The sequence below is a fragment of the Balaenoptera physalus genome (assembly GCF_965194825.1).
Source record: "Balaenoptera physalus genome assembly, chromosome: 11".
Classification (NCBI taxonomy): domain Eukaryota; kingdom Metazoa; phylum Chordata; class Mammalia; order Artiodactyla; family Balaenopteridae; genus Balaenoptera; species Balaenoptera physalus.
The window spans coordinates 1,125,877-1,140,329 of record NC_138896.1 but is presented as its reverse complement, the minus strand read 5'-3'; the positions used below and the strand labels follow the sequence as shown (position 1 = coordinate 1,140,329).

Sequence of the window (14,453 nt, the reverse complement as noted above, 5' to 3'; positions counted from 1 at the left end):
GGCTGGTGATAAATCAGGCTTTTATGATGTCATGTGAAAGGCCCCCTCGTGCTTTGTTGTGCAGCAGCCGCAGGCTGAAGGGGACGTGTCGGCAGGACGCCGTGGACGCAGCTGGCTTAACCCTTTCCCTGCTCGGTCAGGCACGGCCAGGCTGCCCGCTGGGGGGGCATGGATGGAGCTGAGGGGCCTCCCTCCCACACGGGGTTCACCAGACTTCCTCCGCTGAGAGGTTTGGCATCAAATCAAGATTCAAAACAAGACAGTGTGTCCACGGAATGACAGAGGAGACCGCAGGTAATTCTACAGAAGGAATCCTTTGGAAGGGTCTCTGTCTCATAATCATGAAAACAAGAGGTTTCCCTGAAAAGAGGACAACATCTAACGGCCGAGGGGTCGTGATAAAATGTGACTCTCGTACTTTGCTGGCAGCGCTCAGTTCCCACGAGTCTCTGAACGCCGCGAAGAGGTTCTCACTGGGGCCGCAGTCCCGGTGTCCTCCGTGAATGCTCTCCCACCCCTCTGTCCCCCGGCCAGTCCTCTGCCTGCTCCTCCAAAGTGGGCCCCGCTTCACCCGCTTCCTGCGTCACCGCTACGCCTGGTCCTGGCCGCCACCGTCCCCCGCCACCTGCCTGGCCACCGTCCCCTGGCCTCCCCTGGTCTCCAGCCGCTCTCACCCCGCTCGGCGGCCACGGTGAGGTCGGAGACACCCAGCCGAGCCCGTGCTCAAAGCCGCCCCGGGCTCCAAGCAAAGCCAGACTCTGGACTCAGTCGGAGGCTGATAAGGTGCACAAATCTTAAAAGTAAAGCAGGTTCTTTCTCTGCAGGTGTGTGGACCTTCACGTAACACACACACACACACACACACACACACACACACACAGGATTTCGTAAAAAAAAAAAAAAAAAACTCAAGCAGGTTTAGGTGCCGTGTCCCATCCTCTCGAGACCTTATGGGGCAGAAGAGGGGCCGTGGCCGCAGGGGAGCTCAAGCTGCGCCCAACACCGGCAGGGACCCACTCTTGCAGGAGGAGACGAAGGGCAGGCAGCCCTCAGGAGGTCCACGGTGTCCTTGCTGGACCAGAAGAGGGTCAGCCCTTCCTTGCACACACAGCAGGCGCTGCCCTCTGCCCCGGCAGGCCCCGTGGGCGCTGTGTCCTGCAGGCCCGCTGGGCACGGTCCTGCCTCTCAAGGGCAGGTGCCCAGACCTCATCCCTTCAAGAGCGGCCCGATGTTTCCAGGCTGAGTGACCCAAGCACAACAAAGAGTGGCAGATCTTTAGGAGGGAGGGGGGTTGTGTGTGAGAGTTGGAGCATTCTGGGCAAAAATAACTCACCCACCCTTGTAAAACATGGAGCTAGAAGTCAATCCCACACTTACTTTCAAAAATTACATTGGCATCAGAAAATCAGACTTTCAGACTACATCAGGCTGAGGTGGCCAGTTTATAGCTGTGGCCCACGGGCTGCAGGTGCTCTAAGGGACCATCAGTGACTACAGGATAAAGTTGTGTGACAACATGGCTCTGCTGCGAAGGTCCTGGGTCCCGTGATGGGAATTACCCCGGGGGCCAGTGTGATTGCCAAGCTCCTCTGGGCTCCAACCACCTCGTCACCCTGTCCAGACTCAGTGGCCTTCCCTCGATCCCCGAAGGACCCTGCTACCCCACAGCTTCATGTGATGCTTTTTCTCATCAGTCAAGTCTCTGATAAACGTCACCGCTTCAAGAAGGGCCTGCCACTGGTTTTCAAGCTCCCCTCCCCTTCAGCCTTCTGCCCTGAACTCCCTGTGGCTGAGACGGGCTTATTCACGTCTGCTGTCCTCTGGACCGTCCCTCCTGCTGAAACAGAAGCTCATGACAGGCCTTGTCTAGTCCAATGCTGCTTCCCCAGCGTCTAAGGCCGTAAAGGTTTGGCAATAGTCAAGAGCATGTGAAATGATTACAGTAATTGCGGAAAAACAGAATACCAAGTCTGTTAGCATTATTCAAAACATGATGATCTAGAAACAGAAGTTAGGTTAGGGTGCAAGGTAAAAGCGACATAACTATAAAAGAAAAATTATAAGACAGCCCACTTTAGAAGATTACATTTTCATCCTTGATGTTACTACAAGATATGAAAAGAATTGCTTTCCCTCCACCTTGGTGATAAAAGCAACACTAGCCAGCCTGCTGTCATGATGAACTAGAAATGGTGCCAGCTGCTTTCCACGTGTAACCGTGAATCCTCACAGCAACCTTGCCTGGTGGGCCGTGTTTCCCCATTTCACAGATTTAAAACCTGAGGCTCAGAAGCATTGAGAACTCCCCAAGGCAACACAGCTCAGTGGTTGAGCCACAGATGAAGCCAGGTCTCCCCAGTGGTGTCTGTGCTGTCAGCGTCTAAGGAGCTTCTGTTACTGAGATAAAATGTGTGTGCAGTGAAACGCGCGGATCTGAACCCGCTTTGACAAATGCACACCCTCACGTACCGGACACACCCTCGGTGTAAGGCCTCCCCCCCCCTCCCCCGCCGCAGGGTCCTGCAGCACCTTCCCTGTCGACCCCTTTCCCTTGTAACCAACAGTCTCATTTCCACCACCTTCAGTTAGCTTGCGGGGTCCAGAAGCCTCACGCACGCTGGACCGTAAGTGTTCCCTGCTCTGGCCGTCTTGTCACCCAGCACTGGAACGCGTTGATGTTTCCACTTGGTTTAGTCTTCATTCTTCAGAGGCCTCTTTGCCACTCAAATGAACGTCCACAAAGCATGTTGTTTGCAGTGCTTTCTGGGGAGGGCTTGTCCTACTGGGTGTTGTGAGTGCTGGCTTCTGGCCCAGCGCGCGGCCACTAGATGGGTTTGTGACGTTCGTCAAGTTGTTTGGTTTAAGTATCTCTATAGCCGTGTTCGGGAATGGGATTCTGTCTCTCTTACAGAGATAGAAAAGAAAATACACCCGGTAACCGGGTAGTGTAGCTACGCCACAGCCTGGTAAACCCACTATTGACAGGAAACCAAATGAATGGACAGATAGAATCGTAGAAAACCTAAAGATTCGTCTTCATACTCATCTTTCCCCATGTCTCTCAAAAACCGTACTAACAAACGTCATAGCAGTCGTCTTAATTTTTCCTCAAATGTGAAGCTTCCCAGAGAAGCAACCAAAAAGCAAGAATTTGGATGCTGTCAGTGGCCTGGTTAGCCTTAGCATGCCTTAAGAAGTTACTGAGGGAATGTATGTTTGAATGACCGTCATGTCATTTCTGTTTTGGTTGGGGAAAAGGAAGGGAGGGAGGGAGGGAGGGAGGAAGGAAGGAAGGATGGATGGATGGATTATTGAAGTGAGGTTTCTTGAGTTTGAGTGACCTGATGTACTATACAAGCTGAGAAAAACCCCAAAGGAAAAAATATCCCATCCGTGTCACAGAAGCATCCATATTACTTACAATGTTCTTTAGTACTAATGTTCAAAGGCGGGGGTGAGGGTGCGGGCAGATTTCTAAGGGACCGAGTAATCTAACAACTAGAAAGGAAATCGCCTTCCCCTTGTGCGTGTGGCGGTCACGGGTGGCCTGAGTCGGCCCCCCTGGGTGAGGGGGCATCAGGCTATAGGTGAGTGCACACGGAGCCGTGCCTTCGCCCCACAGGTGCCTTGCAGGTGCTTTGCAGGTCTTTCATCCCTAGGAAAGAGGCCACCTGAAGCAGATACAAGATCTCTTGAGTTGCATTTTGATTGTCGGGAGGTTTCATGAGCTGGTGTATGTGCAGTGCTTGGAGGGTAGAAAGTACTAAGTGTCAAAGGAAGAGCGGCCCGGCCTCGTGCTCCAGAGGGCCACCAGCCAACTGTGTGACAACCCTCTTTAATCGGTCCACTTAAAGGAGCTTTATCTCCTTTCCGCGGGGTTTGTGTCACCTCCTACTAGCCTGGGTAATATTTACACCCTAGATCCAGTTATTAACAGTAACCAGTAATTTCCGACAAAGACGGTGCTGGCTTTGAAGCCCGGGATGCTGAGGTCACCAACAATCTTATCTCCCTTTCATTAACCAGCCCTGCATTGCCACTGCAAGTCAGCCCCGTATCAGCTGGTCAGAGTGACCATCAGGGAAGGAATCAGAATCCAGAGGCCCCAGTTACAGGACTTAGTCGAGCTTCCCCTGGGCTGATGCTCCCATGAGCACCGCAGATCAAGGAATAAAGCTAACAGAGAAATGAGCGCTGCGGTTCAGTTACAGATGCAGGCCAGGCGCAGGAAGGTGGCACCTCGGAAGTATGTGTGCTGCCAGGCTGCACCCCCAAACCTTATTGGCTTATTTTATTTAGAGCAACCCATGACACACCCACCTGTGCTTCCACAGCCCCCAAACCTCCTGGGGCAGCTTCGAGAAACACTCTCCTCTGCCCAGCCCACGCAGGCTGAGCCTGGGTGAGCCGGACAGGCCCCGGAGGCCCAGGGGCCGGCCAGTGCAGAAGGCTGGGGCGTCCCCGGGGCCTGCTTCTCTGTCCCGGGAACGGGGACGGGAGCCTGGGGCTGACGGCCAGGACAGAAGCCGGCCTGGGTGTGGGGCACGTGCCCGCTCCACGCGGGAAGGCACCTGTCCTCGTCTCCGCTCCTCCCGAGCACGTCTGCCTGAAAGGACTTTCCCCAGGATATTTTTAAAGCTCTATTTAAAAGGAAATTGGTGTGTTTCGTCCTGTATTTCCCTGTATAATTGTGTGTCTGTATTTCTTCCCTTTTCCCTAACTACATTTGTCTTTTTCTGCTAATCATATTTTCAAAATACAAATGAAAAAAGATGCACCTCTATGTAGGCTGCACTATAAATGCCGTTAATCGGGTTCTCCCTTTATAAAGTGAATGCTTTTTTTTTTTTTCCCCACCGTAGGCTTTATGTACAGATTTACAAGTGGACACCTAGGGAAGACAGTGCTCTCATTCACTTTTTCAGAAAGCTCTGCTGTGCCGGATAGACTTCATCTGTGTCTGGGGTACGCTCGGAGGCGGATGTATTTCTCCCCCCTTGGTTTGGTAGCTCTTAGTAGCTGCTGGTTCCAAATGACAAATTCTACCAATTGGAAGTGAGTGGTCCCCAGCCCAGAAACATGGGATCAGCGGCGGGGGGGGGGGGGCCGGGGAAGCGTCCTGGAGATCCCCTCGGGCACCTCCCGCCCCCCTGGGGTCCCGACAGCACGTCCCGAGGCTCACATGCGAGGCCACTGGCAGGGGTGCCAGCATCCAGGGCACAGTGCGCCTGTCCTGCCCGCGTCCCGGCCGCCCAGGACGGGCTGCTCACTCGGCTCCCTCTGCCACTTTGTCCCCACGGTCAGTGGCCGGTGGAGCCGGTACTGACGGACTGCACTTCCCCGGGGGAGAGCCCAGCATTGTTCTCCCCCGACGGCAGCCCCGCTGACAGACAGCCCCTCTGAGGCCGCTTCCTGAGCAGACCAGACGGCCGTTTTCTTCTCGTCTCTTATCGCCGCTGTCATTAGAGGAGAGGCCGGGCTTCAGCTTCCCTGGTGCTGACGTGCAGCAGGCGAAGGGGGCGGGGGGGGCCGCGCCGGGCACCCTCACTCAGGCTGCCGCGGTGCGAACTGCTCTGGGCTCGCTGCCTCTTTGGGAAGGTTTCAATCAAAGGACATAAATGTGAACATGAAGAGTTTAACCTGCCCGACAGAAACAGACTCAACTGCAGACTTTCTGGGGGAACATCCAGACTTTGTTGTTTGTTTTTTCCCGTTCTCACCGACTGTCAGCTGCGCATCTCCACCCGTGACTGGGACGGTCCGTGCAGCTTTACAGGTTTTCCCATTGACTGTGTTGTTGTTAGCAGTTCTGTCTTTCGAAAAAGGAGCATTTCCCCCAAGAGGAAGGCATTAGCATCAAGTGACATCAAGAACCAAATTCACTGGCATTCTTTTATTCCCTTGGAACCTCAGCTATTCCTCAATTTTGCTTTTTTAAGAAAAGTGGAAGGAAAGCGATGAATACGGAGCAGCGCTCACAATCCGAGTCTTAAATCCTTGAAGATGTTTAAGCAGGGCTTCTGTCGTCCTGGTCGTCTGTGCCCTTCTCCTTATTTATGTCACTCGAGTCCAGATCTTTCAGTATGCACTTTAGAAATTTAACAGCATCCTGCCAAAAGAGCTCACACTCTCAGAATGTTTCTCCACCTAAACAGATGCCCTTTGCAAAACTTACAGGCAGGCCTGTGGAGGAAATACATCACTTGAAACTAATATTAATGTTAATCTTAGTATTAACATTTTCCTGGGAATTCTCTGGCGGTCTAGTGGTTAGGACTCCGTGCTTTCATTGCCGAGGGTGAGGGTTCGATCCCTGGTCAGGGAACTAAGATTCTGTAAGCCGTGCAGCGTGGCAAAAAAAAAAAAAAAAAAAAAAAAAAAATTAAATTTTTCCGAATGTAACCGCAGTGAAAGAGTGAGAAAAAGAAATGAGACTATGAACTTTGAAAAGAAATGTGATAGCATCTGCTTAACAGCTTTCACCACAGTGATTTTCAGGGAAGTGGCTGAGTATCAAAGGGATTTAATGTGCTAAATAATGACCAAAGGAAAGTAAGATTGGGGGAAGGGAAGAAATCTAACCGGTGTTATTAAAGGTGTGTTGTTATCTTGATGAGGATGAAATGGTGCCCAGAAGACTGTAGTGAGAGTGTAAGACAATGACACAGCATGGGCCCTGCTTTCCTGGGTTTTGCGTTAACTACTGTGGGCTTAGGAACTGGCCTAATGACTTTTCCAGGATCTGGTCTGGCCCTTTATCACTTCACTATAACAAGAACAGAAGCCAGGAAAGCCGGAAAAATTACTGCAGCAAAACACGCCTTCCTACCTGCTGGGGTTTGCCACTCTGACCACCGGCCCCCGGGCTTCAGGGTTGCTGGCTGGACAAGCCCTGAAGGCCACCCGAGTCATCAGGCGCCCTGGAGCCCTCGGACCATGAAGGGGCGGGGCGTCTGGACACACACGTCTTCCCTGCTCGTGCTGCTTTGCTGCTGTAAAATGCTCAGCTAACCCTAATTGAATCTGACAAGAATAAATCACAGGCTGAAACTCACCTAAGGAACACCTGTGGAAACGGGGAGGACACCAGGAGCCAGAGTTCGGGAAACGTCATCTTCCCGTGGAAATGCTTCATATTTTCCCCAGAGCTTTATCGTCTCTCTTTTAAAGGAAAGGTCCAGACCACCCAGCGCACGACGTGCGCTTGGGAAACTGTACATAAAATCATCACTTTCATTCAGCTTTGGCCCCTGTTGTCATACCGAGGCTTTAAGCCTATAAATAAAGAAGGAACTGAACGGTCAGAAGAGAAGAAAAGAACAGAACAGATGAACGTCTTCCTCGCCCGTCCTTGGAGCTGACCACACCCTAGTGGAGAGGGTTTGTGAGAAGTGGCAGGGAGTACTGGGAGTGGCCCTGGGAGAGCACAGCTCCCAGCCTCCTTCCCCCGCAGGCCGGCCACGTGCACCTCCACTGCTGCGCCCCAAACCGGTTCCCTAAAGGACACACTGGGGAGAAGTACGAAAGCCCTTCGGGAGGGGCTAAGGGTAAAACAAGCTGGGACGTCCTTCGTCTTTCCCTACACGTGGATTGGGGCGCAAGCCCAGGGGCTGGGCTAGATGTCAGCTTGGAGCAGCTGGCGTCCAGAGCCACCGTTTCGTTTTACTGGAACCTCATCCTTTTCCTTCACAAGGTGTCTCGGTCTAATCAAATTTGAGGGAGACAGAGCCTCGCTAGAAGGTGAAAGGTAGCTGCTCAGCTGGAATGTAGGAGTTGGGCTCAGAACTACACTGGGAAGTTTCACTGGTGCATCTCTGGTTTCAATGAAATCCTTGCACAGTAGCAACGTCTGTTTCTGAGCTTTTGAAAGCCATTTTTCTTCTTCCTTAATTATAGTTCCCTACTTGTTTTTAGATTAAGAGCTGCTTGTAGAAAAATACAGGAAACCAAGTTACAATGCAAAAGCACCCTTTCCAAGCCTACTGAGGCCATTTGAAATGGCACCGGTTCTTCGGGTTCTGCTAACCAGGAGTTTAGAGCCCGGCTCACACCCTCTGCAGAACCGGTGACCTCACGGCAGGTGTGGGAAGGGAACAGCGGCCCTGCTCCTTCAAGCCGTGACCGTGACCGTGACCGCTGTGGAACTGAGGGGCCCTGTTGCTTCCTCATGCCACGTTTCACAGCTCCCTCTGGGGAAAAAGAATGCATATCTTTGTGTGACTCTCAGAGTTGAACAGAGGTATCGCTGAAGTCTACACAAGTTTATTTAGGGAAAGGAGAGAAAAATAAATTCACTTGTTTTTCCACTTGTATTTCCAGCTCCATGTAGCACTGTGTTAAACTGCTAATTAGTAATATTTGCGTCTTACTTTTCCTGAAGACTCTGCCTATGGACTTTTAAGGCCAGCAGAAATAACTTGTTTGACTATTATTAATGCTGGAGAGGAAGTCAGCCCTTCAGCGAAACGCAGTGCCTTTGGGAACTTGATTTATTCCAGCCTAAAATGTGAGGCTGGGTGGTGGAGGAGGAGAGCAGCTGGATGGGCCGTGTTGGAGCAGATTTCAGGCAAACGGTGCAGAAGTGGATCCAGACGCCTTAGCGGACGTGAGCCGGGGGCTGGGCCAGGGCCGGGTGGGCAGAGCGGGTCCTGCCCGCCCCTGGGCCTTCGCCATCTCCATCCACCTTCCGGGAGCCTGGGGAGGACGTGGGGCAGAAGCCTTCAGTTACAGGTTGAGCACGTTACTCTCCTTGTTGCCGTGGTTTTTAGGCTGTTCTTCAGTGTTCCGTGTGGCTCAGAGATGGTGTCTTCCTGGGGTGCGTGCGGTGTGCAGGGTCCCGCCTGGGTCCAGGCAGCCTTCGCTGGCCTCCGTTTGAGGGTTCCCGTCTCGTGTACCGTTGGAGGAACACGTTTGCATCTGGAGGGGCCAACTGTTCATCTTACCCCCAGCTTGGTCTATTTCGAAGTCTTTTTCTTTCCTTTCTCTTCTTTCTTTCCTTCCTCCTTCTCGTCTCCCTTTCCTTTTGGAATCATCTTGAAATTCTCATCCCTCTTGCTCGCCTCCATGCGTCCTCAGGACCTGTTCAAGCGGCAGGGCTGGGATGCGGCAACACTTGACGCTCTTCTGGTTTCCTTCCCAGGAAGTCTCTTCAATGGAGGGAAACCGGGAGGCCTTGGCGGTTTGCAGCTCCCTCCCTGCGCTGGGAGGCCTAGCGGCTACTACTTGAGTCATCTCGTCCTTTTTTATGTGTTTTTATATTTTGATAAGGTCGTGTCAGCTGGGATGAGAAACTCACGAGTGAGCACATGGGCCGCCGTTGGAGCCGGGCGGCGGGGAAGGGGCTGCGGGGGTAGAGGAGCCCCGAGTGCGAGTGCGGGGGCCGCTCCTTCGCGGGGGGTGGGGTGAGGGGGTCCAGATCAGCATTTCTGAGGAAGGGAGAGAACGGACGGAGCAGGCAGCCGAGGGCTGGCAGCGCCTGGTCAGCAAGGAGGGGCCCCTCGGAGAGACGCGCCTCTTCCCGCGCGCGTGGGTGTGCAGGGCGCGGGGCTGCGCGGGAGCGGGGCGCCCGGGAGGGGAGGGGGGGAGAGACGGGGTGGGGGGGAGGATGGGAGCGGTGGGAGGGGGAGGGCGCGCACAGCAGGGGAGGGGCGGAGGGCGCATCCCCCCTCCGCTCCGTGAGACGAGCGCGAGTCCGACACGGCTCTCGGGGCGGCGTCCCTGACAACACGAGGCGGAAAAGAAGGTCACTGAGGCCGGCGGGACGCGATGGCGGCGGCGGGCAGGGACCCCGGGCCCGCGGGGGGGACCCGGGAGATGAACTACATCAGGGTAATTAGAAATCCGGTTTCATTGAGAGCAGCATTTGGGGGCCTGGCTTTAACCGCGTGTGCTCCCGGGGACCCCGGGTCCCGCGGGGGACCCGGGAGCCTGTTGGCCGCCGCCGACCGCCCGCCCGTGTGCTCCGTCCCCGCCCCGCAGGACTTTCTGCAGGGAGACTGCACCAAAGCCAAGCAGAAGCTCAGCTGGAAGCCCCGGGTCGCCTTCGATGTGAGTGCGTCTCCCGGCCGCTCCGGTCCGGGCCCGGGGAGGGGACGCGGTGGCTAGGCGCCCCGGGAGGGAGGGCGAGGAGGGCCCGGGAGGGGGCGCCGGCCGCTGCAAGCGCCGCGGTGGAGGTGGAGGTGGAGGGGGCGCCCCGGGAGGGGGCCAGACGCTCCCGTCTTACCAGCGCTCGCGTCCTCCCCGCAGGAGCTGGTGAGGGAGATGGTGGACGCCGACGTGGAGCTCATGAGTACCAACCCCAACGCCTGAGCGCCCAGCGGTGCCTGCGCCCCGCGCCCGGACCCGCGCCCGCGCCCGGCCGCCGAGGTTTGCAGCAGCCGGGATGGGCTCCGGCGGCGCCCACTCTACTTTTGGCCAGGCCTCCTCTGATCGGTTTTGGTAATCAAGATGTTTTAATCACATATTCACTTTCCTTGAAATTATGTCGCTAGACTACTGAAATTGTGGGGCTTTCAAATGGTTTTTCTCTTTTCTTATTAAAAATATCCTTTCTCTTAACCTGCATTAACACAGTCCCTGTGGATATTGTCTCCAAGTTACAAAAGCAGCTATATAAGGACCCCAGAACAAAAATACCCAAATCCATGCCTTGGGGTGAAATAGCTTCCTTCTGAGAGAGCTGCGGCCTGGCCTGAGCCCGGCCTGGCCGGGGCGTCCTCCCGAGTCTCTGCCCCGGACCTTGCTTTCCCCACCTGGTCACGGTAAGCCGCTCTATGCAGCCGATCTGGAAGCCCAGGTCCTGCGGAAAGGCGGCATTCACACCAGCTCTGGTCTCTGCGACTATAATTAGAACCCAGAGGGCTCCCACCATCTCAAAAGAAGCCTTGAGAAACGGGGGGAGGCGGTTAGAAGAAGAAACTTGAAGGAGGGTAAATATTGCTGGAACATTCCATGCCAGGCCCCTGGGTTACCCAGAGGTCTCTGAGCCCATGCCTTTGCTTGTGGTCTAGAATCTTACACACACTACTTATTTCCAACCTCTTCTCAGTACTAGATCACTTTTTAAATCTAATTTTGATTTAGTCATTCAACCAGTTTATATTAAGTGCCTAATATATGCTAGATAGCGTGCGCATGAACTACAGCAGGTTAATTAGAAATCCGGTTTCATTGAGAGCAGCATTTGGGGGCCTGGCTTTAACCGCGTGTGCTCCCGAGCCGTGTAGGGCATATCTGTGCAGGTTCAGGCAGGTGGACACGCGCGTGTGGAATCCACCAGCATCAAGCCAGGGTTTGCGTACAGGTGGAAACCTCTGCGTGAAATACCATGTTTCGCCCCAGAACAAATTAGGTCAGGACTCCTCTCCCCCTCACTCCCCCTCCAAGGAAAATAAAATAGAACTTCACAGCAAATGGAATTCCAGCCTTTGCACATGCCTGTGTGAGTGCAGCTGAACTATTTCTGAATGTCTTCATGGGCAGGTTTATGATCTGGGGCGGGGGGGACCCAGGCTCCAGCAGCCGGTGGCAGGAAAGAGGGCTCTTTGTGTGGCTGCCCCAGTTGCTGTGAAAGCATGCTGGCCGGGGCGGCCTGGGCTCCGATGGAGCAGAACTGGGGGCCTGAGCTGGCCCACCCGGGGCTCGGGAGCTGCCCCAGGACAGGCCTTCTCCCAATCGTGATGCTGCTAATTGGAAACAGATGGTCCCTGGAAGGCGGGGCCTGCAGGGCTAGGGGGCTGGTGGGCACACACACACTCACATACGCACAATCACACACAGATTCACATACATGCAAACACTTACAAATACACACCTACAAGCATGCCATCTTACACAACGTCACTCACAGACACTTGGAGACACAACGCAAACCCGCCGTCACAAACACACTCTCACAAGGCTCACAAATAAACACATTCACACACATTCCCCTTAGCCTTGACCCGATGGAAGGCACCCCTCCTCCTCTTCCTCTGACCCCCTGAGCCCCCAACTTCATCCCACACCCGGGCTCCGGTGCTCCGTGGCCTCACACCCAAAGGCTCCTCAGTGAGGACTGGAGAGGGTCCAGGCAGGGGGTTAATGGGGCTCCAGTGGTGCCTTGGTGTTAAATTATTCTCCAAATGGCCTGGAGCAGCGGGTCTGAAGGACACAAGAAGTATTTTTGGTTGCAACCTTCTCTCTATTCCTGCACCTTTGATGGTGGGGTGAGGGGTAATTGGGCTTCCTGGCCTCCCTGTGTGTGTGCTTAAAAGGAGGAAAAGAGAACAGATTTGCTTGAGTATTTCTGTGCTTTCTTTCTGGGCTGTGAATTTCATTTGGACATCCTTGAAGACAATTCTTACTAAAGTGTTTCTTCTACCTTAAATCTCACTTCAGTTTCAGCGAACTTATTTTCCCCTTTTTCCTTGCTCTGCCAGCTTTGACTGTTCATTTTAGATGTGATAAAATATCTTCCACCTTGATTTTTTTAAGTAAAAGCTAAGAAAGTGAAACTTTACACTCAAATATGAGAGCAAAGCAGTGAGGCCCCACACTCGTGCCCTACGTGAGCAGCACGGCGCGTGGGTACCTGGGCAACGGGGGCCGCAGCTTGCGTCACACCTGCCTGCCAAGCGGTGGTGGGCTGTGTGCTGCCTCTGTTGGAGGAGAGACTGGGGCCCAGCCCTGAAAACCTGACACACCTCTACAGCTTGTAGGGGCGAACGTGGGCAGCACAGGCTGCCGACCTTTGAGGGAAGGGCTGAAGTGCTTTGAGGTTAAACTCCACGCAAGACGGCTCCTTCGGAAACTGGATTCCAGGTCTGTGATTGCGCCAGGAAACCAGTACAGACACTGCTGCAGGCTCCTCTCAGTCTCCCTTAATCGCCTGTACCAACACCAACCCCCAAAATGCACAGAAACCCCGGTTGGTTGGTCGGTCGGCTGCTGGGGAATGAGACCTTCGTTATTAAAGCTCATTGCAGGAGACAACACCTCAAAATTTCGTTTCAAAATAACCATAGATACACTGTTTACAAATAACTTTTGAAGCCCCAAGAAAAAGCCTCAAAGCACCCCAGGCACCTTGTGTATACTGGGAATCCCAGCCGGGTACTCTCAGTTTTAAGATGTGTGCCAGTAAGTACAAGTTCACAAGTCATCTGTTTTTCACAACCCGCAGCCGGGCGGGTCCATGGATGGCGTTGGGGGGGGGGGTGGAAGAGCCGGAGATTTACCGAATTTTTGGAGATTTACCAAAAAGTCCTGTGTGTGTGTGTGTGTGTGTGTGTGTGTGTGTGTGTGGGCACGGCTCTTTCAAACATCTCCACGCCCTAACATTGCCACCCCGGACCTCTCCAAAGATGGCGAGCTTTAATTTTTCACGCACGGCAGCGACAGCCGGGCCGCAGAGCCGCTCTGGGTCCTGCCCCACCGTCCAGTGGCCCCTTCCCCAGGGTCTGGCGCCGCTGCCCCGCTGTCCCGAGGCCAGGCCGCCCGCGCACACCCGGGGGCTGTGCCACCGCGATTAGCCCGCGACTGCCTCTCCAGCCATTTTGCCTCTCCAGCCTCTAGCGAGGCCACCACTGCCCCCCCACTCCGCGAGACCCGCGACGGGTCGTCCCACCGGCCGCAGGAGGCCATCCGCAGGCCCCGTCCCGAGCACCACCCACCCTCACCCTTTTCCTCCTTTGGAGCGTCCCAGCTGGGAGGCCGACGACCGCGGCCTGACCCCAGACCCCGGTTCCCGCCCTGCCTCCAGGGTCAGGGGTCGCACGCAGCGGACGCCCCCTTTGATCTCTGGATTCGGGGACTGGGGCTCCCGGCGCGGAAGCCACTGCGCGGAGGAGCTCCGACGCGGATGCGGGGCCCCGGGCTCCGCCACCCACCGCCTCCGAGCCGCCGCCGCACCGAGGGGCCCGGATCCCAGGACAAGGACCGCAGAGGGACCAAGCGCGCGCATGCGCCGGCCGTGCGCCCCACCCCCAGCCCTGGCGGCGGGACCCCGCGCACGTGTCCCAGCGCCCTGAGCCCCAGCGCGGGCTAAGACGCGACAGAGAGCTGCAGTTAAGAAGCAGAAAGTCCCACGCGGCTCAGCCCCAGCCTCGCCCAGGCGCCGGTGCGCCCAGGGCGCGCGAGGAGACAGCGCTCAGAAGGCCTGACTCCCAGCAGCAGGGTGGGTGAACCGGGGGAGGGGGCTGCAGCCGGGGTTCTGGCGTTGGCCGCTCCGACGGGAGGCGCTGGGCCCGGGCCGGCTGTGAGGCCCGCCTGGAGCTGGAGCGGCGGCCCGGGCGCGGAAGTGTCTATTTGGAAGGGGGCAGGACCTCGGCTGGAGTTTGGCTTTTAATGGCGAGGAAGCCTCCAGGCAAGGGCCAAACGGCGAGGCCTTCCCGTCGCGCCGCTTCTCCCCGACGGCGCCCCGCGGCCCCGGCTCCACAGACCCACCCGGGGACCGGCCCGCAAAGCCGAGCTGC

At 55.5% G+C, this 14,453-nt stretch overlaps 1 protein-coding gene across 3 annotated transcripts in view; it reads left to right on the top strand.

The window, feature by feature from the left end:
- GMDS (GDP-mannose 4,6-dehydratase) overlaps positions 1 to 10,563 on the top strand; it is a 484,495-nt gene extending 473,932 nt beyond the window's left edge. For all 3 annotated transcript variants that reach the window (XM_082414754.1, XM_082414753.1, XM_082414756.1), the window contains 2 exons: positions 9,979 to 10,047; positions 10,246 to 10,563. In XM_082414754.1, coding sequence (XP_082270880.1) covers positions 9,979 to 10,047; positions 10,246 to 10,308 — 132 coding nt within the window. In that variant the 3' untranslated portion in view covers positions 10,309 to 10,563. The remainder of the gene's footprint in view (positions 1 to 9,978; positions 10,048 to 10,245) is intronic.
- The last annotated feature ends 3,890 nt before the right edge of the window (positions 10,564 to 14,453 follow it).